Genomic DNA, 23167 nt, shown 5'->3' on the forward strand with positions numbered 1-23167 from the left:
TGTCTACTTTACTGTTCATTAAGGGATACACTCTGCCCATGGTGCACATATCTAACTTTAACAAGTGTTACAGGAGTTATACATACACATTAAGGAGACAATAAATCCATGAGCCTCGACTACTAAGCACATGTGATGTTCATGCTTGATTGTGATGCTGGGAGTCTTTGGGTAGCACAAGTATCAGGGGGTAGCCGTATTAGTCTGTAGCCACAAAAACAACGAGGAGTCCAGTGGCACCTTAAAGACTAACAGATTTATTTGGACATAAGCTTTTGTGGGTAAAAAAACACTTCTTCAGATGCATGGAGTGAAAATGACAGACACAGGCATTATGTACTGACACATGAGGAGAAGGGAGTTACCTCACAAGTGGAGAACCAGTGTTGATGGGGACAATTTGATCAGGGTGGATGTAGTCCACTCCCAATAATTGATGAGGAGGTGTCAATTCCAGGAGAAGCAAAGCTGCTTTTGTAGTGAGTCAGCCACTCCTAGTCCCTATTCAAGCCCAAATTAATGGTGTTAAATTTGCAAATGAATTTTAGTTCTGCAGTTTCTCTTTGAAGTCTGTTTCTGAAGGTTTTTTTGTTCAAATATAGCTACTTTTAAATCTGTTATAGAATGTCCAGGAAAATTGAAGTGTTGTCCTACTGGCTTTTGTATGTTACCATTCCTGATGTCCGATTTGTGTCCATTTATTATTTTACATAGAGACTCTTCGGTTTGGCCAATGTACATAGCAGAGGGGCATTGCTGGCACATGATGGCATATATAACATTAGTAGACGTGCAGGTGAATGAGCCCTTGATGGTGTGGCTGATGTGATTGGGTCCTCTGAGGGTGTCGCTAGAGTAGATATGGGTACAGAGTAGGCAATGAGGTTTGCTACAAGGATTGGTTCCTGGGTTAGTGTTTCTGTGGTGCAGTGTGTAGTTGCTGGTGAGTATTTGCTTCAGGCTGGGGGGCTGTCCGTAAGCGAGGACTGGCCTGCCTCCCCAGGTCTGTGAGAGTGAGGGATCATTTTCCAGGATAGGTTGTAGATCACTGATGATATGCTGGAGAGGTTTTAGCTGGGGGCTGTACATGATGGCCAGTGGTGTTTTGTTATTTTCCTTATTGGGCCTGTCCTGTAGTAGGTGACTTCTGGGTACCCGTCTCGCTCTGTCAATCTGTTTCCTCACTTCCCCAGGTGGGTATTGTAGTTTTAAGAATGCTTGATAAATATATTGTAGGTGTTTGTCTCTGTCTGAGGGAATGGAGCAAATTCGGTTGTATCTTAGGGCTTGGTTGTAGACAATGGCTCGTGTGATGTGTCCTGGATGAAAGGTGGAGGCATGTAGGTAAGTATAGCGGTGTGGTGGGGTTTCGACTCACCAGCGCGGCGCCTCCTGCTGGTTATCTCGGGAATTAGCTCTTCCAGTCTCTGGAGCACCGCTGGCCCCGTGTCCCTCCCAGATCCCATTGCCCTTTACATCAGGGGTTATGCCCACTAGCAGTATCCCACAATCTGGGTCCCTCCACCCAGGGGAACCTCCAATCCCCTATCCCCACCTTGCCTCAGTGGCTACTGCCAGTCCACATCTAGCCCCCGTTCACTGGTGAAGACTGCAGTCTATAAACCACTCATCATCGGCAAAGGGCGTTGACCTTTAGGCCTCTGCCTATCTCTGGGCTGCTCCCCTGCAGCCCCCATACCTTTGGTAGGCCTTTAACAAGGCCCGCAGACTGGGGTTTTACTAGGCTGGAGCTCCCCAGCTCCCTCTGCCCTTCCCCAGCACTGCTCCACCCTAGGTACCCACCTCAGCTTCCCAGGCAGCCAGGCCCTTCTCTCTCTAGGGAACTAGAGAGAGTGTCTGACCTTCCTTCTGGCCCTCAACCCTTTTACAGGGCCAGCTGTGGCCTGATTGGGGCGTGGCCCCAGCTCTGGCTTCTTCCCCCAATCAGCCTAGCTTTTCCCTGCCACAGCCCTCTGCAGGGTTGCTTTTAACCCCTTCAGGGCTGAAGCAGGGTGACCGCCCCGCTACAAGTGGTCAGTGGGTTTCCAGTATAGGGTGGTGGTTATGTGACCATCACTTATTTGCACTGTAATGTCCAGGAAGTGGATCTCTTGTGTGGACTGAGGTTGATGGTGGGGTGGAAATTGTTGAAATCCAGGTGGAATTCTTCAAGGGCCTCCTTCCCTTGAGTCCATATGATGAAGATGTCACCAATGGAGCGCAAGTAGAGGAGGAGGAGCACTAGGGGACGAGAGCTGAGGAAGCGTTGTTCTAAACCTTGGGTAACACAGCGTGCAATCTTATTGTGCCCCAGCCCAGGTTCAGACTTCATCCAAAATAAGGTTTAGTGCTAGGTGTAGTTCTCCACACTGATTAATAGTAAATCTCGGGCCCTCTGCAGCTTTTCTTCAGCTTTCCATTCTAGTCCCACCAGTAGATCCACTGCCAGGAACCTCCAATTCCAGCCAATTCCACCAGCTCCCCTCCACCCCCTTTTTATCCAGGTGCCTCCAGCAATTCTGTTGCCGAGACCTTACTGACCACCTCCCCTCATAGGAGGGATTAAGGTGGACTCTAATGATGGGGGTTCGCTCCCTGCCATACCAATCAGAGGAGTCCCTAACTGCCCCCAGCTCATTCAATTACCAAGCACCTCTCCTTAATTCCTTTTCCAAGCCATTTATCCATTCTTTTGTGCCTTAATTTATGTCCTTATTTTGTACCTGAACTGAACATCCACTATACACTTAAATAAAGAGTTGCGACATATGGCCTACCGCACATCATGCTCTGCATGAACAGAGCCCACCTGAACCTGCTGTGAGGAAGGTGAAAAAACCCCAGCTGCACCTGGCCAATATGGTAGTAAGGGAAAAATTCCTTCCCAGCCCCCCTGAACGGGGGCTAGCGTAATGCCCACAGCAGATATAGCTAATCACCCAACATATTTCTGACCAAAATAGGGAAGAAGGGTTGGTGCTGCCTAGCCTGCTCCAAGTGATGAGGGGAGGGTCGAGGCCCAGGCTGACCTTTTTAAACCCCTCCTCATTTCTAAGTGGTGAGTCATCCACCACACTGATTGCTTTTCCAATAGTTTTACGCAGGGGCGGCTCTAGAAATCGGGCTGCCCCAAGCAGCGCGGAGCGCTGCGCCGCCCTTCCCCGGTCCCGCGGCGGGTCCCCTCTTCCCGCGGCTCCGGTTGAGCTCCTGCCGGCATGCCTGCAGCAGGTCCACCGGAGCCCGGGACGAGCGGACCTGCCGCAGTCATGCCTGCGGGAGCTCAACCGGAGCCGCGGGAAGACGGGACCCGCCGCAGTCATGCCTGCGGCAGGTCCGCTCATCCGGCCCGTGGACCTGCCGCAGTCATGCCGGCGGGAGCTCCACCGGAGCCAAATGCCGCCCCCCAGGGAAACGGCCGCCCCAAGCGCCTGCTTGGTGCGCTGGTGCCTAGAGCCGCCCCTGGTTTTACGTATTCCCTCCTCGCCTCAAGCCAGAAAGTATTGCTCTCTTCTCCTGGCAGGCCAGACAACCCCCTCTCCCCTCCCCGCCCTTGCTTAAAGTGCAGGGCGGTGATTCTTCCTGCCTTCAACCTCATGAACTACCATTGTCAGTGATTAATTTTCAAGACGATTACACAGCAGGGGGTCAGTACAGAATTTGGCCCCACTACATGTGCTCATAAAAATGGGCACATAATTGCATTTTTCCCAAAATATGGTATGCAGCTTTAAAACTGACTTCATTCTCAATTGGTAGAAGTTATTAAACTCTATTTGTACCAGTAATATCACTATTCCTATAGAATATAATTGAAATAGCCAATGCAGACTAAAAAAATACACATCCTCGAACCCCTCCTCAAAATAACTGACATCACCAGAATATGTGATGGTGTTGGTTACTGGAAAGTTTTGTCTCTTATTTAGTAAGACCTGCACAGCTCATCATGCAAGTGCAAAACTCATGGCAATAAAAAGTTTACAGCAGCCCTCATCCTTACTTACTCACTTTGCAAGTTCAGCCTGTTAAGGGGTCAGTCCTGTAAAACTGTCATTAATATGTAACCCTTCTGCCAGGCCGAAACAATAGCAGCAAGGGCCGGGTTCAATACATAGGGGTCCCTTCCCTACAATGTAATGCAAAACCAGCTCGAGCCCCCACCCAGTGACCTGGGAAAATCTTACACACACCCCTGGGCACCTCGAGGAGGCAATACTTCCCCTCTTGCAAGCACAGGGTCTTGGTGTAGCAGAAAAGGTTTAATTACATGAGATAAACCACAATCATTAAATTGGGAAAATACCTCAGCTAGAGTTCATAGATCAAACCGTGAGCAAAGACCCACCCCAGGAAATTGGGCCGTGTCCTTCTCTCTGGTCTCTTGAGTCCAGCAACCCCCAAATCGCCCACAGTCCCAAAAGTCCCACAATCCAAAAGTCTCTGTCCCAGGTCAGGCAGCCCCAGAGTTCGAGAGTCTTTCTGCAGAGGTCCCCCTCCCAGCCTGGGTAGAAAGGGGCACCTTACGTGGTTTGGGGCCAACTGCCCTGCTTCTTCGTGGGGTTCTGCTTCCACTAGTCGTCCCCGCAACTGCTCAGCTCCGCTTGCTCCGTGGGCTCCTCCACCGGTCCCACAGCTGCTCCGCTCTGCCAGCTGCTCTGGTCCACCAGCTGTCCTGTGATCTGCTCCAGCTGTCCTCGGAAACTGCTCGGCTCCACTCTGCCAGCTGCTCTGCTCCACAGTATAGCTTCAGGCTCCCCCACTAGTTAGCACAGTACTCAGTGCTCTCAGCTCAGCAATTCCAGCTCTTTAGTGAATTCAGCTCTTAGTGATTTCAACTCACAGTAGGGGAGCCCAGTGCCAGTGCACTACTGGTTCAAAGTGAGTTCAGCTCAGTAACCTGTATCTAGATTCTTAAGGGAATCAAAAATTAACTCTGACATTCCACAGTGGAGAGAGGCATAGGTGGAACTGGTGCTTCTGGCTCACACAGGGAGCCTGCACCACCAAGTACAGATACCTGTCCCCAGTCTCTCTCAAATCACTGGGTTTTGGAACCCATGTCCCTTGTCTAGCAAGTGCTATTTAGTTGATAATGAAACTCTTTATCATAAGACAGTTTTGTAGTTCCTCATTTACTTAATCAGGGTGTAACGGGGTCGGACTCACCCCCTGCGGCGCCTCCTGCTGGTGACTCTGGGAATTAGCTCTTTCCAGCCCTGGAGCGCCCTCTGCAGGCCAATGATCCACCTGTTTGCTACTGGCCCCATGTCCCTCCCAGGACCCCGGTGCCCCTTTAACTCTTAACTGGGTTTCCCCGTCCCAGGGGAACCCCCACCCTACTATCCCCACTTCGCCTCAGTAGTGGCTACTGCCCAGTCTCTATCTAGCCCCCGTTCGCTGGGGCAGACTGCAGTAGCCAGCACTCATCATCAGCAAAGGGGGTTTGGACCTGCTGCCTTGGCCTACCCCTAGGTTGCCCCCTGCAACCCCCAGTACCTTTTGCCCTATGCTAGGCCGCAGCCTGGGGTTTTCCAGGCAGGAGCTCCCCAGCTCCTCTACCTTTCCCCAGCCCTGCTCCACTCTAGGTACTTTGTCTCAGTTCCTAGCAGCCAGACCCATCTCCCTCTAGAAACAGAGAGAGACTGTTTTTCCATTCTGGCCTCCCTGGCCTACTTATAAGGCCCTGTAGCTCTGTTTGGGGCGTGGCCCCAGCTGCAGCCACTTCCCCAATCAGCCCAGCCAAAAGCCCCTTCCCAGGGCTGTTTTAAAGCCCCAAAGGGCAGGAGCAGGTAGCCACCCCGCTACACAGGGTGACAACATTTTATTTCTCCTGCCCCAATAACAAAGAAATTGGGGATCCCACAGCTGTGAAAATAACCATCCCAGACTGCTGTGTGTTATGCTAAGTGGGGAGGGAGTACCAATGCAAATAACTGAAATTCTTTCCACACTCCCCACAATTTACCATCAGATGTCAGGGTAGAGCTCATCCTGACTCTGCTTACAAATATATATAATTATTATTTGAATGCTTGATGCTGGTTGTACCAGCAAGTGCTGACTGTCTCTGGCTACAGTAACTCCTCACTTTAAGTCGTCCCGGTTAACGTTGTTACGTTGCTGATCAGTTAGGGAACATGCTCGTTTAAAGTTGGGCAATGCTCCCTTATAACGTTGTTTGGCAGCCACATAACATGCTTTTTCCACTGCTTGCATGAAGAGCAGCCCGTTGCAGCTAGCTGGTGGGGGCTTGGAACCAGGGTGGACCAGCAGCCCCCCCATCAGCTCCCCACTCCCCTAAGTTCCCTGTGCAGCAGCTGCCCAGCAGGCTACCAGTTGCTGGCAGTTCCAGCTGTCCCTCCCCCCGCTCCCATGTGCTGCTCCTGCCCTCTGCCTTGGAGCTGCTCCCGGGAGCCTCCTGCTTGCTGTGCAGGGGAGAGGGGAAGAGGGGAGCTAATGTCAGAGTGTTCCCCTCCCCCCTACTCCTGTTCCCCGATTCCCCCTTCTCCATATAGAGCAGGGTGGGGACAGGACAGGGCTCAGGACGGAGAGAGCTTGCTGGCCGCAGCTGCCATCTCAACTTCCTGATCTTTTTAAAGGCAACGTACTTAGAGTGGTATCAGCGTACTTACAGGTGCAATGTGCATCTCTCTCTCTCTCCCACACACAGGGTGTGGGTCTCTGTCTGCCATGCTGTCTCCCCTCCCTCCATTCGTGCTGCCTTGTAGAGCATGAGGCTACATTAACAACGTGTTAACCCTTGAGGGCTCAGCCGAGTGCTAGTTTGTCATTAAGCAGTAAGGCATTCCCCGGGAAATATCCCACCCTCTTCCACTCTCTGACTTCACCACCTCAACCAAGCTTCACAATCATCATTGCTGTGTACAGTATTAAACTGTTTCTTTAAAACGTATACTATAGTTTTTTGTCTGGTGAAATTTTTTTCCCTGGATCCTAACCCCCCGTATTTACATTAATTCTTATGGGGAAATTGAATTAACTTAACATCATTTTGGTTAAAGTCGCATTTTTCAGGAACATAACTACAACGTTAAGCGAGGAGTTACTGTACCTCCCTCTAGTCAGGCAGCTATGTGTTGGGATTTCTCATGGGTCCATCAGTGCTGAACAGTTTTCTTGCTCTTATCCACTCTGCTTTAGTGATAAACTTAAAAGTTCATCAGTAAGACCCTAGTTCAGCACAGGTTTTTTTTTGCTGGAAATTAATCATATTTGTAAATTCCTTTGAAATCCCATTCACTTATGTACAGGGTAAAAGTTGAGCATATATTCAAATGCTTTGCTGAGTAAGCATGTACCTGAGGTGGTACTCAGCTGAGGAAGTAGATGTCTGCTTTTTATGTAACTGAGGGAAGTTAGGCAACGGGTCTAGGGGTAACAAACAGATGTCATATTTAAACTGTTTGCATTTGGTTGAGTACAACTGAAAACAAGTTGGGAGTTTATTTATTATCATCAATCTAGAATTTGGTCTGGATTCTGACCCCAACTCCAGCCCTTACACACTGCTGTGGTGGCATATAGGGTCCTTAAAGGGGGGCAACAGGCCCAGGGGAAATCCCTCTGCACAGTAGCAGTGTAGGGCTTATGTAAGCAGACCTATACTGCTCCACCTTACATGCCTTGGTGTGGGAGTGGGAGTGGGTGAATTAGAGGTGGGAGAGGTTATGCTAATAGTGTTGTGCTACAGGAATTCTAAGCTGCAGGACAATCCAGAGAAACTCAGATACAGCTTCCAAACAATAGTCATCCTGGAAGCTGCTTAAACTTATGCCAGAAGCTATTTCAGTTTTCATGGTAGCCCAGAATTGGGGCAGCACAAAGGTGGCATTTTCCCCCAGTCTTAGACTGAACCTTCTGTGCTGCATCTCTCAGCAGAGACAGTACAGATTCTAGTCCCATGAGGGTTACTAGTTTTCACTACACATATTAGTATGCTTTTCAGTAAAAACGTGGCACTGATTTTAAATCATGGTAATAGTGCATGTAAATTGAGAATGCCTTTTTATTGCACAGTTGAAAATCTTGTCACTACCAATTAAAGAGAATGGACTGATTCATTCACTCCCTGTTATTATGGGGAAGAGACAGTTGGAGAGAGTGGTTATGGCTGCTGAATCTAAAGGAGAGAAAAGATCTTTTGGTGGCCTCCTGAAGCCAGTTCACAGCGTGCTATGTATTGGTATTGAAAATAATGCATTCTGTTCAATCCCATCTAAAATTTTACTCTCCTGTGTTTTTTTAATTAGATGCAGGGCTACATCCTTCTATTCTTAGCATCCAAGTTTTCTCTTCCCAGACTCCGAATTAATATAAAATTGGATGAGCTCTCACACATCTCTGGAATACTAATTAATAGTTAATACTTTAGTAAATGGAAGCCCAGCGAGATTGTGTCCAACGTCACACAGGAAGTCAATGACAGAGTCATTAACAGAACCCAGTTTGCTCTTCCCAGTTCTGTACTTTAAACGCACCATGCTGTCAAAGTATAGTGTCCAACTGCCTTTAAGGTCCAAAGATCTGGGACAATGTATGGGATTGTGACACACAGGTTCATTTCTGGTTCACTGCTTTGTGTCAGCAGCTCTTCTCAGGCCTGACATGCTCACTATACTTCACACACTGCGTCATGATATTTATATAAAAGGTGACATGTAATATATGGTTTGAAATCTAATAACTCACTGATCATTAATATTCTTGTGTGATATATGTAAATATATTTAAACCAGATTTGTCCAGGGAGTGGGTAAATGAGTCTGCCCTAGACAAAGGAATGTGTATTTACTTCTCTGAATAGCCTTCGGTCTTCAGGCAGAGACAACGAAGGCCCATTTACATTTTAGATAACAAAGCTATCAAGCTAACAAGAGGTGGAAGAGTCTGTTTCCAGCAATGAAGAGAAACTTTATCTGGGCTATAAAAACTGGGAAGGGGTCTGAATCTCAAGTGATAAGCAATTGACTCAACTGATTGTATACAGTATTACTGTATTATCAAAGTTTTATCGAGTGAGATGTTTTATGATAGCCTATGACACACTGGTGGTTAATATCTTTGTAAAATGTATGTATTCACACTATATGAGGAATTACAGATATGCATTGATATTAGGCTTTCCAGTCTGTGTCCAAACAGAGGGAAAACAGGTATTTCCCAGAAAGGAGGGAACATCACTGGTGTTTACTTGTCTCCTATGTAAATTAAGCATGGTGAAATCAAAACAATGGAATCTCCATTTACATATAGAGGGATGGGAAGTCCACAGGAAGGGAAAAACAGCATGAGGTCATTCTGCCACTTGAAATTAGGTCATTGAACTTTAGAAGATAAAAGCAGAGCCAGAAAGCCATTTTAGCATCCATCGCTAGAGAGACGTAAGGGAACAGAGCTACTGAAAACTGAGAAAGATGGGTCCTTCACCCAAGGGGCAGGCAGCGGTTGAAATCTCTGGGAATTGTGTATAGGTGAGAAACTTGCATAGGTAAAAGATATTTCACCTAGGAAGACAAGGGAAGCCAGCACCTTGTACTTCCATGGAAGTTTCTGACTGAGGCAAAGTCAGCCATGGCTGGAAAGAAGGTAGACTGGTGAGAGAAATGACCTTGACCAAAGCCTGTACCTTGCTAGATTACATTTTAGACTTCTAGATGCATGTTTTCACTTTTGTTTGCTTGTAATTATTCCTGTTGTTATTCCTCTTGTGCTATTTTTAATACATTTGTTTTATTTTTACTACAAACCAACTCAGTGCTCTGTTTCAAAGGAAGGGTGTATTTACCTCAGTTAAGTTAATAAGTTGTATTGCGTTTTTGTCTCTTTAAAGACACAATGAACTGTATTATTTCTCTGAGCTGTCCAGGAGAGGGCTGAACACATGGTTTGGGAGAAATTTGGGACTGGGAGTATGTTGTAGTCACCTTGCTGGTTGTAACCGAGGCTGGTGGAAGTCAGAGTAGGGCTGTAGACAGGCTACTGGGGTCAGAGCTGCTGAACTAGGGCAGTCTAGAGCAAAAGCACTCAAGGTGTGACCTGGATGCTTGTATGCTAGCTCAGAGCATCCCAGGCGGGAAGCTAAGCAGCAAAGCATTGGGTTACAGGGTAGTGACACAACCCCTCACAGGTCTCGATTGCACTCCCCAAACCCTGTGACAGGGACTCAGTCCAATTGTCATTGAAGTCAATGGAGAGACAGACTCCCAGTGACTTCAATAATAGCTGGATCATGCCCTTTGTTAGCAATAATTCTTGCCAGGTAAAGTGTCCTTTTAAATATTTGTGAATATACTTAGCGGTAATTTCTGCATTAGTCATTTTATAGGCTATTTTAAGGGTCGGTAGAAGTGGAATCTGCATACTAATGCTTGTTTCCAGACATTTTATTTTAGTACATCATAATTCTACTTCATATACTTTTAACGAGATTTTTGTTTGTACTGAGTCATGTCCCTATTGGCACATAAAATAGCATTATGAAACTGACCAGCCTATGTAAAGAACTTCCTCATGAACCTTCTGTTTAATATAGCTGTTCCTTTCTTTGCAGAAGTTGGCTATCATAAAAGATTATGGCCTCTTAAAATGACAGCTTAAAGATGAGCGTGATTATGAAAAAGAATGGAGCGAGGAATCTATCTATCTATCTATCTATCTATCTATCTATCTATCTAACTAGTTTAAAGCAACATCTGGAAAATTGCTTAAAAAATGAATGGAGTTTTATTTATAAGTTGAATGTTTTCTTTTCTATTTTTAAATATAATTTATATGCATCATGAAATACTATGAAAATATAAAAAAAATCTAAGAAGAAGGCAATTGCTTATCTGTTCATGGTTTCCCCTTGTTAAACTATTTCCTGTGCAATTTCGTGCTGTTTAAGGTTGGATTTTCATGAAAAATGGAGAAATTGGCAATCACTTATCTATCTTTTGTCTGTTGCTGTAAATTAAAATATTAATCTTTTAAATGTTTCTTTTGTGCAAAGAGAAAGCTGCAAAAGAGAGCAGACTAGATTAGGATGCAACATTTATATGTCTAGTGAATTATGGGAAAAATCAGACTTATTATATATAAACCCCCTAATTATTATAATTGTGAAAGTGAGTTCTACCTTTAGTATGTGCCGTTCACATTTTACACGCTTTTGGTTTAATCCTCAATTCCTTAGACAGACGAAAATCTTAGCAAGTCTGTTGGTTTTGTGTCTTCATATGCATGTGTGGCCTGCTAGAGTCTTTCCAGTTTCCAATGGGCTTTGTATAAGTCCCTTAAGGATTAGGTATATTTATAGGGTACATACTGTCTTTGGTAAGAAATTAAAATATTTTTGAATAATTCCTAGGGCAACATGCAGTGGACACTTGTTTGTTCATATCACAGGATTATATGTTTGTTGCCTGAGACACACAGCTAAATAAAAGCTGTATATTATATTCTACTTTCAGGGATAACTTCTTCCATATCCAATTTGAGAAATGTGGTTGAATGGGAGTAGTCCTGTCACAAAAATCAAACAGGAAAATGTAATGTTGATCCATCAGACATGAAAGTAACTTCAAGCATCTTGTAGAAGAAATGAAAATATAAATCTGTAGTGATTTTTCTTTAAAATTTGCACTTCAATTTTTTTTCCAGTCGCCCCTACAATTCAGGAACTTAAATCCAGTGGTGTGATGCTAGGAGGTAATGGACTGATAAGATGTGAAAGTGCAGGAGTTCCTGCTCCAGTCTTTGAGTGGTACAAAGGAGAGAGAAAGTAAGTAACCCGCATGTATTTATTGTATATGTTATATACTGATACCAGTCTAATGCTGTTCTGCATATTATAAGCCTTGTGTTATAAAGAGAGGCATCAGTGGAGTTTGGTGTAGTACGAATGTTCAGTTGATTTACAGTAGGAAGATTATGATGAAGAAACAAAATACTGACAGGGCTTAACTTCTCAGATTAGATCCATTAAGGTGTAAAGAAGCATTTAAAAGATGCAGTCAGTGTATCTCGTGGATAGTTATGGTTATCATGTGCCTGGTTATAGATTGGGGGCCTATTATTTTATTCCCAATCCAGTCTCCAAAGTCTTTTCAGTTTTTCCAGTGGGCCCGTACGCACATGCAAACAGATCAGATGTTTCAGCACATCTGAGGAATACCTGATATATTTTAATGACACTGATTGAACATTGGAGTGCTCCCTACATTGGAGTGCTCCCCAATGCCTGGGTATCAGACAGTGCAGGAACCAAGTTGTGTGTGCAAATCAAAGTCACCGAAAGAAACAATCCCAGCAGCACGGGAGCCCTGAGAATCCCTCCTCCCTACTCAGAAGATGAGAAGGAAGGAGCTACTAGGACAAGGCATCATCATAACCTCTCTGGAGAATGAGGGATGGAAAGTCGCCTCTCTCTCGCAGAAACCGAGTGAAACATTGGAAGAGTCCTCTCCCAGCTTTAGGATGAGATGAGAAAAGCCCAACGTTCCCCTCAGCAATCAGAAGGGAAAGATTATTATGCACTGTTGTCAGATACTATAGTAATGGAGGCTATATAAGTACCTAAGAGGGATAGAAAAAAATCACAAAACACGGGAAATATTTATTATCATGACAATACCTACAGACAACTTCCATTTTGAAAAAAGGCTGTTCAACCAAAAGACTGAGGAGGGGTGGGGGGAAACAAAGTTCTGCCATTTGTGGTCTGAGGAACAGATCCAACTTGTGTGAATTGCCATCACTCCACTGAAGTCAGTGGAGGTAGGATGCTTTATGCTAGCTGAGAATCTGGCCCAGGGTTTACTTTCTCTCATCTTGCATGTTGAAAATCAATAAAGTGTTCTTCATATTTGTTTTTAGTCAGTTTCATTTTTAGGTGCTTAATGCTACCTAGTTTGTGTAGCCCTCTCCTCCACGGCATCTTTCTTTATTTCAAAACAATTGCTTTCATTGCAATATTTTAATATGAAAACTGTTTTACAGCTCTTAGGTTCATATGAAAGTTTATTTTTACAAAATTTAAATATTGGGGCAAATGTAAGTTGTCAGTGTCTGTTTAAGGCATATGCACAAGGGGACAAAGTGAATGTTCACCTTAGCTTTTGGGATTTCTGGACTGTTAAGTGCTCGCTTTCTCAACTTTAACTTCCCATTAATGCTGGGATTTAACACGGAATATTAATGGGCATGCTTCATAGAAAACAATTAGTCAGAACATTTCTGAATGGCCAGCTGCTCTTCTTGAGATTTGTTCCCCTATAGGAGTATTAGCTGTTCCCTTTGCTCCACAAGGTCACAGAATGGTCCTGAATACCATACTCAGATGAGTTGCAAAGTGTTTTTTAATGTGATGCAACTGAGACTTAACACTAACAGTAGCAGAAGATTATCTTCTTTTGAGGGAACCCCCTAAATCTTGCTCCCAAAGGTGCACACTTTGTCTCTCCCCCTTTATTATACAAAAAAACTACCATTATGTTCGAGAGGGGTTTTTTGTTTGTTTGTTTGTTTTTTATGGTTTTTTTTTTACAAGCAATGTTGCGGTACTGTTTGCGTACATTATAGAGTCTGGACTCAACTGGAGATTCCTGATTTGATGTCAGTAATATCCATTAAATGCATGGATCTGACTGATTCCTTTATTTTTATGTATGAACTCAGTTTCACGAGAGCAGTAAGACACAACAGGCAATGCATTTCAGGACAATAAAGTCATTGCCGTCTGTCTCTTGCTTCAGTTATAACATCACCTGAGGCTTATTTTAATCACCCAGAAATGCACTACCCTATTGTCTCTTATTGCTTAAGTATTTTTAGTACATGCTTATGTTAAGTCTAATGGTAAATAGTATTTTTGTTAAAACGTTGTTTATTGACACACTGCAGATACTGAACATTTGCAAAGATTCTAGTATTTTTGAACATTGCAGAACCTTCCCATTTACAAGAAAGTCACTCTTTTTTTTTTTTACTCCTACATTGCTCTGTTTCTCAATACTACCCCAGCAAGTATCATCTCTCAAAGATGAAAAATCTATACAGTACTATGCTGGTAAAGCTAATTCCCTGCTGTAACGCACAACTGAGAAATGTCAGTTTTCAAAGGTAGTTCAGGAAAAGACTATGCAGAGCGGTGAGCAGATTATTTGTAGGCATGGCTGAAGTCACTTGCAGGAAATGTTAGGGCCCAATTCACTTTCTTCTGAAGTCAATGGAAACACTTCCATTCCTATAATGAGAACTAGATTGGACCCTAAATTAGTGCTGAGTGAATTTAAAAACAAAATTAAGTGTTGGGTTAGTTTGAAAAATACCCAAGAATATCTGTATCTGAAATAACTATGACTGTTGAATTTACAAACTGTTTCATTTACTTGGATCTAAACATGACAGTAAACAGGTCTTGCAAAAACCACCCAACACTGAGGAGTCCGGATCCTAAAAACGGAGGCAACAGAATATAAACTTTCATTTCCATGGGAGGCACTGTGACATAGTAGAATCCTGGACTGGACCCAGGAGACATGGGTTCTGTTCCTGGCTCTGCCTCTGGCCTGCTGGATGACCTTGTGCAAGTCACTTTGACCTCTCTATGCATCGATTTCCCCATCTTTAAAGTGGATATAATGATAATGATCGTTCTTTGTAAAGCCCTTTAAAATATACTGCTAAAAAGTGTTATATAAAAGCTAGGTAGTATTATTATTTATTTAAAAATAAATGTTTCTAGCCTTATAGTTGCAAAGAAAACCTTCTAAATTTGCACCGTGTTAACCAGTACAGTGCTGTTTTCCTGGTCTGCAGACAGATAGCTTCTGTGCCTTTATTGCTGCTCAAAGCTTTCTCGAACAGTGGCAGAGTGAAATTAATAAGACTTTGATCAATTTTAGTGTTGCTGTTCAAAAATTTGGAGAAAAGTAGTGAAACTGTCCCTGTCAGTTGCATGTGCTACTTCTTGAGAAAATTATGAACCGCCAGCAGGTACAAGCACTGGAGTTATTCCTTGAAGAGAATGACATGAAAAGGAGGATAAGGGTACAGTAGGAGGAGACTCTTGAGTGAGAGGGCATTGGAGGTAGAGATGGAAAGCTCATTTTCCATTCCAGCAACTTAAGGGGAATGAAACTTCAGATTCCTCAGGCTCCTTTACTTGCTTGATACAAATGATGTAAACCCCAACAGAGCCTAGAGGCAGCACTCTGGTAGGAATCCCTTTCCCAGGAGCAGGAGAGCTGGGCTTATAGTCAGCTGCATATCATCCTAAAATAAGTGCTATATCTCAAACAGAAGTTATGGGCTTGATACAGAAATCATTGGTGAAATTCCATGACCCACCCTAAATGACTCCCAGGGCCTAGAGGGGCACACTCTGCCTCCATTCCCCAGTAGCTACAGCAGCCAGTTCCCCCTTCACATCCAAGGGACTGGTGTCGGAGAAAAACTCAGTTCTCACTTTTTGTTTGGGTGAAGCAGGGTCAGATACTTTATTCTGCTTAGCACCTACAGCAGGGAGAGAGTGCACTAGGACATAGGGTCTCCCCTTCCTAGACAGGTCTCTCAACGGGTAAACAATTGCAGCAGCATTTATACTTTTGTTACAGACAATAATAAGCAACAGCTGCATTTTGTTTATACATAGGTTATCCTGATATCTTGTTTTTCTCACTTAAGAGACTCTAGTCTACATTTCGTATTATCTACACAAGGTCGAAACAACTTCTCACAGTTCTTTTCCACTCACCTCACACAATCCTCGCTTCTACAGATCTTGCGTTATTAGGGTTACAGTTAGCCTAACTCTTGCTAACAGAGACTGTCATACATTAAGATCCCCTACAAATCCCTGTCAGTTCTTTCTCTACTTCCACACTGGTACAGTGGGATGAAAGGTGCAAGAGGAACTTGGGAGCACAGAGGAGCATGGAGTGGTAAATAGAGTTAAGAGGTACAGGTAGGGGAAACCCACCCTTAGAGGACACGGGAACTGAGGGCAGCTGTGATTGCTGAGGGAGCTGTGATAGACGGATAGGAATTTGGAGGTGGGAATAGTCAGGGGGACAGGTTGGAGGTCACAGAAATTTGGGGGGTGGGAAATGAACAGGGACAGGGGAGTTCTGGGAAACAGAAGAACCTAAAAGAAATTAGGTGTGATAGGGAAGCTAAAAGTGGCAGAGGCTAAATACACAGAAATGGGACCCGGTGGACCAAACTGGAGGAAACACAGAGAGGGAGATGAGAACCATGGGAGGCAAGACATTAGAAAGGATGATGGAGCAATAGAGATGAGGAGGAGGAGGAGGAAGCAGAGGCAGGAGGAGGGATGAGGAGTCAGTGTGGGAGGAAGAGTGAGGAGGATGAGTGAAAGCTGGGGTGATAGAAACCCGGGAGGACAAAGAGAAAGAGCCAGGGCATTGAAAAGGCTGTGAGCATGGAGAGTGAAGCTAGGAAGCATGAAAGTGGAGGCAGGCAAAGTCCAGCAACAACAAGGGCTAGTGGCATGAGGGAGAGAACATGGTGGAAGCAGATAAGAGGGGAGGATGAGGAAGGGAGGAGATATTCAGAGATGGAATGAAGAATGAGGGAGGACAAAATAAGAGGGATTTTGTGGGGAAGAAGGACAGAATAAAAGGAAAGGATGACTTTCTTAATAGGTAGATTAGGCCTCGGAGACTAAAAGCTCTAACCAAAATATGCTGCTGGCAACACCTGGGAAGCACAAAAGGCAATGTGGCTAGACATCTGGAGAGCTTGAGAGTGGCCACAGCAGCTTGCAGCACCAAAGTCAGTACTTGTAATGTAGATGGGCTTTGGTGTGATAGAACAGGACTTGTACTGCTTGGAACCTCATGGGGTAGAGTCTCATGGCTCTGTGTTGGAGGATCTTTCTCCCCTCTGACTCAGACTTTGTGGACCAAAGACTTTCTCTTGTTTGACGTTTTTGGGGATTTTTTGGGGGGAGGTTTAATATCGTTTTCACATCCATCTTGTTGTAGCTGCCATGGTCACTGGCATCTGTTGGGTTTATATGAAAGCATAAAAGACTTCAACACTTACATTTGGCAGGTCTGACCACTGGATTGGGCAATGTAAAACCCAATGCAGGGCCTTTCCTGCAAAGCTTTCTATTAGCTTCTTTGCTGCTCATCACTAAAGCAGTGAAAATGGTCTTTGCAGCACCAAAGTACTATTTAGCACTGAAATTTTGAAAGACGTACTAGATATATGATGCAACGCTGCATGTAAGTTTGGCATTACGTACATAGTACCTGTTCAACAGCTAAGTGGTAAGTTTTTGAGGAGCCCAGAACTGCAAAGCAGGAGCAGCACAGTTTTTCGGTGGGTGGTGGAGGAAAAGAAGAAAAAGAAAGTTGTAATTTCAGAAGGCACATAGCTGTTTATAGTAATATATATTTTGCCTTTCACAAGTTTGGAGGTAAAAATGGATTTTGTTACTATTCTTCTTACTCACAAAACCAAATTTTTAATCCTCTGTTTTTAATTCAAGTAAGTTATCTTAGTTTGTTCCTGAAATTACAGTGCCCACAAGGCAGTACATAGCCACTGGAATTTGATATATTCTTTTTCAGTGTATGGTTTAGCCAATATACTCAGCCAACAGATATAGAAAACAGTACAGAACTCTTAGTGTGTTGACTTACACTGAGAATATAAAGTACACACTGCAATGAAAATCTAATTTATATGCAGGAAAGTATAGTGATTAAATGAAAACTAGAAGCGTTAATGAAATGCAATAAAATATTCAATAATCAATATGCAGATGTACCATTAATAATGATAGATTTGCATTTTGAGGCAGAATATTAAAAGATTGCATCCCTCTCCTGGATTTACAATTCTCTGCTTCCATATATCAAAATTAAAGAGTAACATGTTTATATAAGACAAAATTCTGCTCTTAATATGAAATATAAGCAATTCTCTGAGTAATCAAGCATAGCTGGTTATTTTCATCATATATCTAACTCTTGTGTCTGACTTGGTTCGATGCAGCTTGTGCATTCTTCCCTACCATGATAAATTATAAAGACTGAAATTTTCCTCTCAACTCAGGTAAAGTCCCAAGACTGCCCCTCAACCCCAGGATTTTTCTGGGCCATTTAAAAAACCTTGATATTAAATCATGTTTGCTATCTCTTATCAGTACAGGTGCTTATCACTACAGTGCCTGCTTTTTACATAGGATGAACTATGTATCCCTTATCTTTGGTGAATCTAGAGAGTGGGAAGACTCAAAAATTGATGTTCATTTGCCTGGAAACACTGTTCCCCTTCTAACTTGGTTAGTATCCCTTTTTCCAATGTCGTAGCCATGGTTGTGGAATGACCATAAATCCAAGTAGTTGCTCCTCTAGACACCTGGTTTGTGTTTAGAGAAACAACTACACAACCAATGAGGAGGATCCTGAAAAAGTTCCATGCAAAAGCTTTCCTGTAAAGCAAAGAGAGATGCAGAGTAAAGACAGGAATAATACTGTGTCCCTTTTCCTAATACAGCCCCTTGTTTGGCGTTAGGAGTAAGTAACTCTTCACTTCTTTACCATTTTTGCATGACAGGGACTAGTTGGAAGCATGGGACTCTCCAGCAAAGCCAAAACAAAAAAATGTGGGAGAAGTAAGCCTTATTTTGAGCCTTATTTTGTGCCAAATATCCTGGGTTTTATATCAGCTCATTGTAGGGGGCACTTTGAACTTCATCTCAGGAGCTGGAAACTTCCTCAAACCAGGCGAATCCTTACCTGGAAAGATGCAAACTGGCTGCTTTCTGTTTTCTTTGTGCTGCAGGACAAAGAAAAGTAGAGCAGTGCTCAGCACTTCAAAGTGGCCGCTCAGGCTGGAGGACCCCTCTTCCTAGGCTTCAGAGCCCAATCTCCAACTTGAGCCATGTCTATGCATCTAATTGTAGTGTGGTAGTGTGAGCCCTGCAAGCCAAGGCCATCAACCTGATCTGGGAAGCTCGCTTCCACAGGCTGCGTAGATGCCGTTGTGACCACACTATGATAATTGGATGACTTGCTTTATACTTTGTTTCTTTGCACTAATGGCTCAATTTTCAGACTTGGCACTTAAATTTATCACAACACTACTTTACCTGGACACTCACCTATATGTTTTACACGTTATGTGCCAATTTGAATATCCAAGTACAGGATTTCACCTTCCTATTAAGGTGCCAAGATTTAAAAGCTGGGCTTTCTATTGTAATACTATGTGCTTAGTGATATAGGGCACTGGTAGTTAGATGAAAGTCAGCATTACATCGTATTATTGTCCTTAGACTGTAGAACAAATTGGCAGGAAATTGTATCAATGTAATACTATCCAGTTATTGCTTTGCCAGTGCTCCCCAGCTCTGCCATTGTGTTAGCTTTATACCACTGGCTAGTTCCCCACTGTTAGCTTCTGTTAGCAGTCAGGCATCATAAGCAAATAAAGAAAATGCAAACGTGATTGCTTGAGGCATGTGATTTACAGAAGATTTTCCTTTTGCCTTCTAGACTGATCAATGGTAAACATGGAATTACTATTAAAAACTATAGTACAAGATCACTTCTCACTGTCACCAATGTAACAGAGGAGCATTTCGGCAACTACACATGTGTCGCTGCCAACAAGCTGGGAGTGACCAATGCCAGCCTGCCTCTCAACCGTAAGTAACATGGATGTATGGCAAAATGTTCATAATTGTGTTTGTTTCTCTACAGTTGTGGATGGAAAAGTATAAGAATTCAGCATGATTGTTTTGGGTTTTTTTTCACAGGGAGTGTGAATACCATAGCATACATTCGTTAATAACTGCAAATACACAGATCTAATTACTCACTTTCTGAAAATAATACACTGAGCTTTAGAAAGCCCTTTATTTGGGGGATGGAGAGAAGCTTTAAGGGAATCCAAAAGCACCACATGTTTAGTGGCAGGGGATTGCTACTACACATGATGCTAAATTTGGTTTCTGTCTCTTTTTCACTATTCTGATGGAGTTGTACTAGAATCTGTTGTCTTCCGATGCGATCTCCTTGAGGTATCCAAGAAAGATTCAAAACTTTACATACTGGAGATACAAAAATCCAAGGTCTTATTGCAAGCATGAAATTAGCATGACAAAATCCACCTCCATGGAATACCAGTAATGCATGCCTAAGACTTTACTGTAAACAAAACAAGAAAACCTTCCAATCTATTCAAGGAAGTAATACCTGAACATGCACAAACCAGGGATTACATTCATGGAGGTTAACTCTCTCATAACTCTATCCTACAGATTATATTCTGACACATTTTTCCCAATCTACAGACCAGTTCTCATAAATTCCTCAGAAAACCTGTCTGAATTTAAGATTGAATCTTTCTGAAAAGCCAAGAGTGGTTGTGATGGACAAAGCAGAGTAGCTTGGTGATTAACATCCAATTTCTTTTGCATAGAAATGAGTCTCAAATATCCTATTTCAATTATCTTCTACTTTTAGAGTTAAGGCGTTTATCTGTGGTTGCAGTACTTCTGTAGTTGATATGATAATCGTGACATCTGTGATAGTGATATCTGGAGATATGTATTGTCTATCAGGTGAATGATGTGTGTTAATTTACAGTTTTTTAATATAACAAATTTAATGGTGAAAAAGGAATTCAGAAAATATGTGAACTATTTTCAAAATTTGGTACATTTTTTATTTTAAAAAAAACTGTGAGTCCAGTGGCTCAGTGGAAATAAATGCTTAAATCCTGAGATTCCTAATTTATAACCTTGAAGTTTCTTAATAGTCCAGTTATTTCCTCTCTCTTCCAGGGCTTATATTCAGCTGGAGCCATCCAGAGTGGAGCTCTGGTAAATATTTTCAAACCTGCGGGAGCCCCAGTGCCTCCTGCTGGGCAGAAGCCCCAGCCCCCTGACCCCATGGCTAAAGACCCGAGACTAGGCAACTCCCCAGGTCTAAAGCCACGAGACCTTCCAGCCTGCAGCTGAAGCCTGGAGCCCCGAATGGGAGCGGGGGGTGGCACAGGGGCTCCAGGAAATATTCCCTGGAGAATTTAAGCCCTCATATCTTACTTTTATTATTTAAAGCAGAAGAAAAGAGTCTGAATCATCATAGGGTAGTGTGAAGCCTATTTATATTGCTTCAACAGGGAGAATGTATTTAACGTTTGAGATGTCATTAACCAAATGAGAAAATGGTTACAAATATTTTTAACCTAAAATACAAGACATAGCACATCCCATCTTCCCAAACAATAACATTCCACATGAGAGTTTAGAGTAAATGAAAGTAGTAGAGCTTCCCCTAAATTTCCAAACAAATTGGATAAAATGTGGCATACTTTTATTGATACGAACATACCTGAATTTGGGGAAAAAGCTCATTTACCTGTACAGCTGTTGTTGTTGTGTCTATTAAAGACGTATGGCTGAATCCTAAAATGTGTTTAATCTCTGCTCAGCGCAAGTGAGGAGCAAAGATGACTAGAGGCCACTTTTACACAGCCAGCTCACTTCCTGGTGAAATTTAGCCTTTGAATTACTCCAAGTTGCATTGCCCGTTACTAGCAAATGGCTTATCCTGCTGGCCAAGGATTACTAGTGTACAGAAGCACTCTGGCTATGTCCCTTAAGCCTGGGTTGGTGGGAAGAGGGTGTTGTAAAGCCAACTACAACAGCTCTGTGTCACATGGTGATTTACACCCCATCAAAGAATCCCTAGCTGTTAAATCATCTTTCCGCCTGATTTGCACTGCTGGAGCAACACAAACAGAAGAAGAATCTGGTGAACATCAGGTCCATAGAGCATTCCACACTGTTTGGATGTAATCAAAATTTGTACGGGGCCAGAATTTGGGCAGGTGAAAGTCAGAAAAGTGAAAATAGGCAAATGAAAATTTCTTAACATTTTTATGAAATTTGTATCTATAAAGAAATTCTGCCCCCTTGATAGCCTCTAGTTCAGGGAGAAGCCAGAGTCAGTTCAAGGAATGAGAGTAGTGTATAGTTTCCTTCACTCTCCAGTTTATGTGCAGGAGAAAGTTCAGGTGTCACAGAAGCCAATTCAGATGGGTGGAGTGGAGGCGTAATGAGGGAAGAGACATGTGTCACATCATGTGTGGGAGCCTGTTCTTGGGAGATGCTGGGTGGCATGCGCCCTCCCTATGCTTGAAAACTAGTTCACTTGAAGTAACAGCTGGTTTGAGAGGCAGCTCAGAAGTCAGCCAAAGTCTGTGTGCCAGTAGCAACAGAATAGAACTGAGAGCTGGAAAATACTATCCTGGCTCTATTATGATGATAGTAGATACAGGCTGAGCATCTTTGTGACGCACTCAGAGAGATGTAGGGATTGGCAGGGATATATAAAGTGCAAAGTATTATTATTGTTGTTCTTAACAGAAATTTTGCATCATAAAAGATAATGGCAGATCTGACGTGGAACAGAATGACAAAAAATAATGGAACATGGGTCTGATCCTGCATTCCATGTTGTAGAATATGATAGTAAGTAATATAGGATGAGATACTTTATAATATTTTGTTGCATTATATTAGTGTTGCACAAATCAAGTAATGGCTTGTCAGGAGTTAATGAACTGCATAAGAATAAGGAATTCAGGATTTTTGAAATTGTTCCTGTGACATGATTTGCATAGTCCCAGGAACCAGGAAGAGAGATTCTCATGCGAAACTCCTTGAGTAGTGATTCAATTAAGTATTTGATTCTATGCTTATATGACAGAGGGATTTTTCTTTCTAAAAGATACAGTTTAGTTTGGTGAAAGTCAAAGATATAGCCATGTGTAACACCATAATCTGCAAACCATTGTTCTAGAGGGGTTTTTTTCAGTTAACAGTAAAGAGTTATTCGACGATGAAACATATCAGTTGCAGGGATAAACATAATCTGATGGCAACATTGCCTAAAATATTTTACAAATTAGTCTTTGATATCTTATTTAAATGTATATTAATAAAAATGAAGAGTGAATGCATTAGTATGTTACAAAATGAGCCCTTGAGTGGTTAGAATAGTGTCGTTAGAAAAGCTGCCAATAATTACTGAGATTGCAGAGCCCCTGTTGGATGTACTTCTGAGTTCTTCTACAGAACCACAATCAGTGTACGAAGACAAATGATTTTATCAGGATT

General features: G+C 43.1%; 1 protein-coding gene across 1 annotated transcript in view; it reads left to right on the plus strand.

Moving 5' to 3' along the window:
* The window catches only part of NEGR1 (neuronal growth regulator 1), a 216606-nt gene that overhangs the window by 80751 nt on the left and 112688 nt on the right, over positions 1 to 23167 (plus strand). The window contains exons 4-5 of the mRNA XM_039483111.1: positions 11662 to 11782; positions 19536 to 19687. Of these exons, the coding sequence (XP_039339045.1) occupies positions 11662 to 11782; positions 19536 to 19687 (273 nt within the window). The remainder of the gene's footprint in view (positions 1 to 11661; positions 11783 to 19535; positions 19688 to 23167) is intronic.

This window comes from Mauremys reevesii, linkage group 8, assembly GCF_016161935.1.
Source record: "Mauremys reevesii isolate NIE-2019 linkage group 8, ASM1616193v1, whole genome shotgun sequence".
In the NCBI taxonomy this organism is placed as follows: Eukaryota; Metazoa; Chordata; order Testudines; family Geoemydidae; genus Mauremys; species Mauremys reevesii.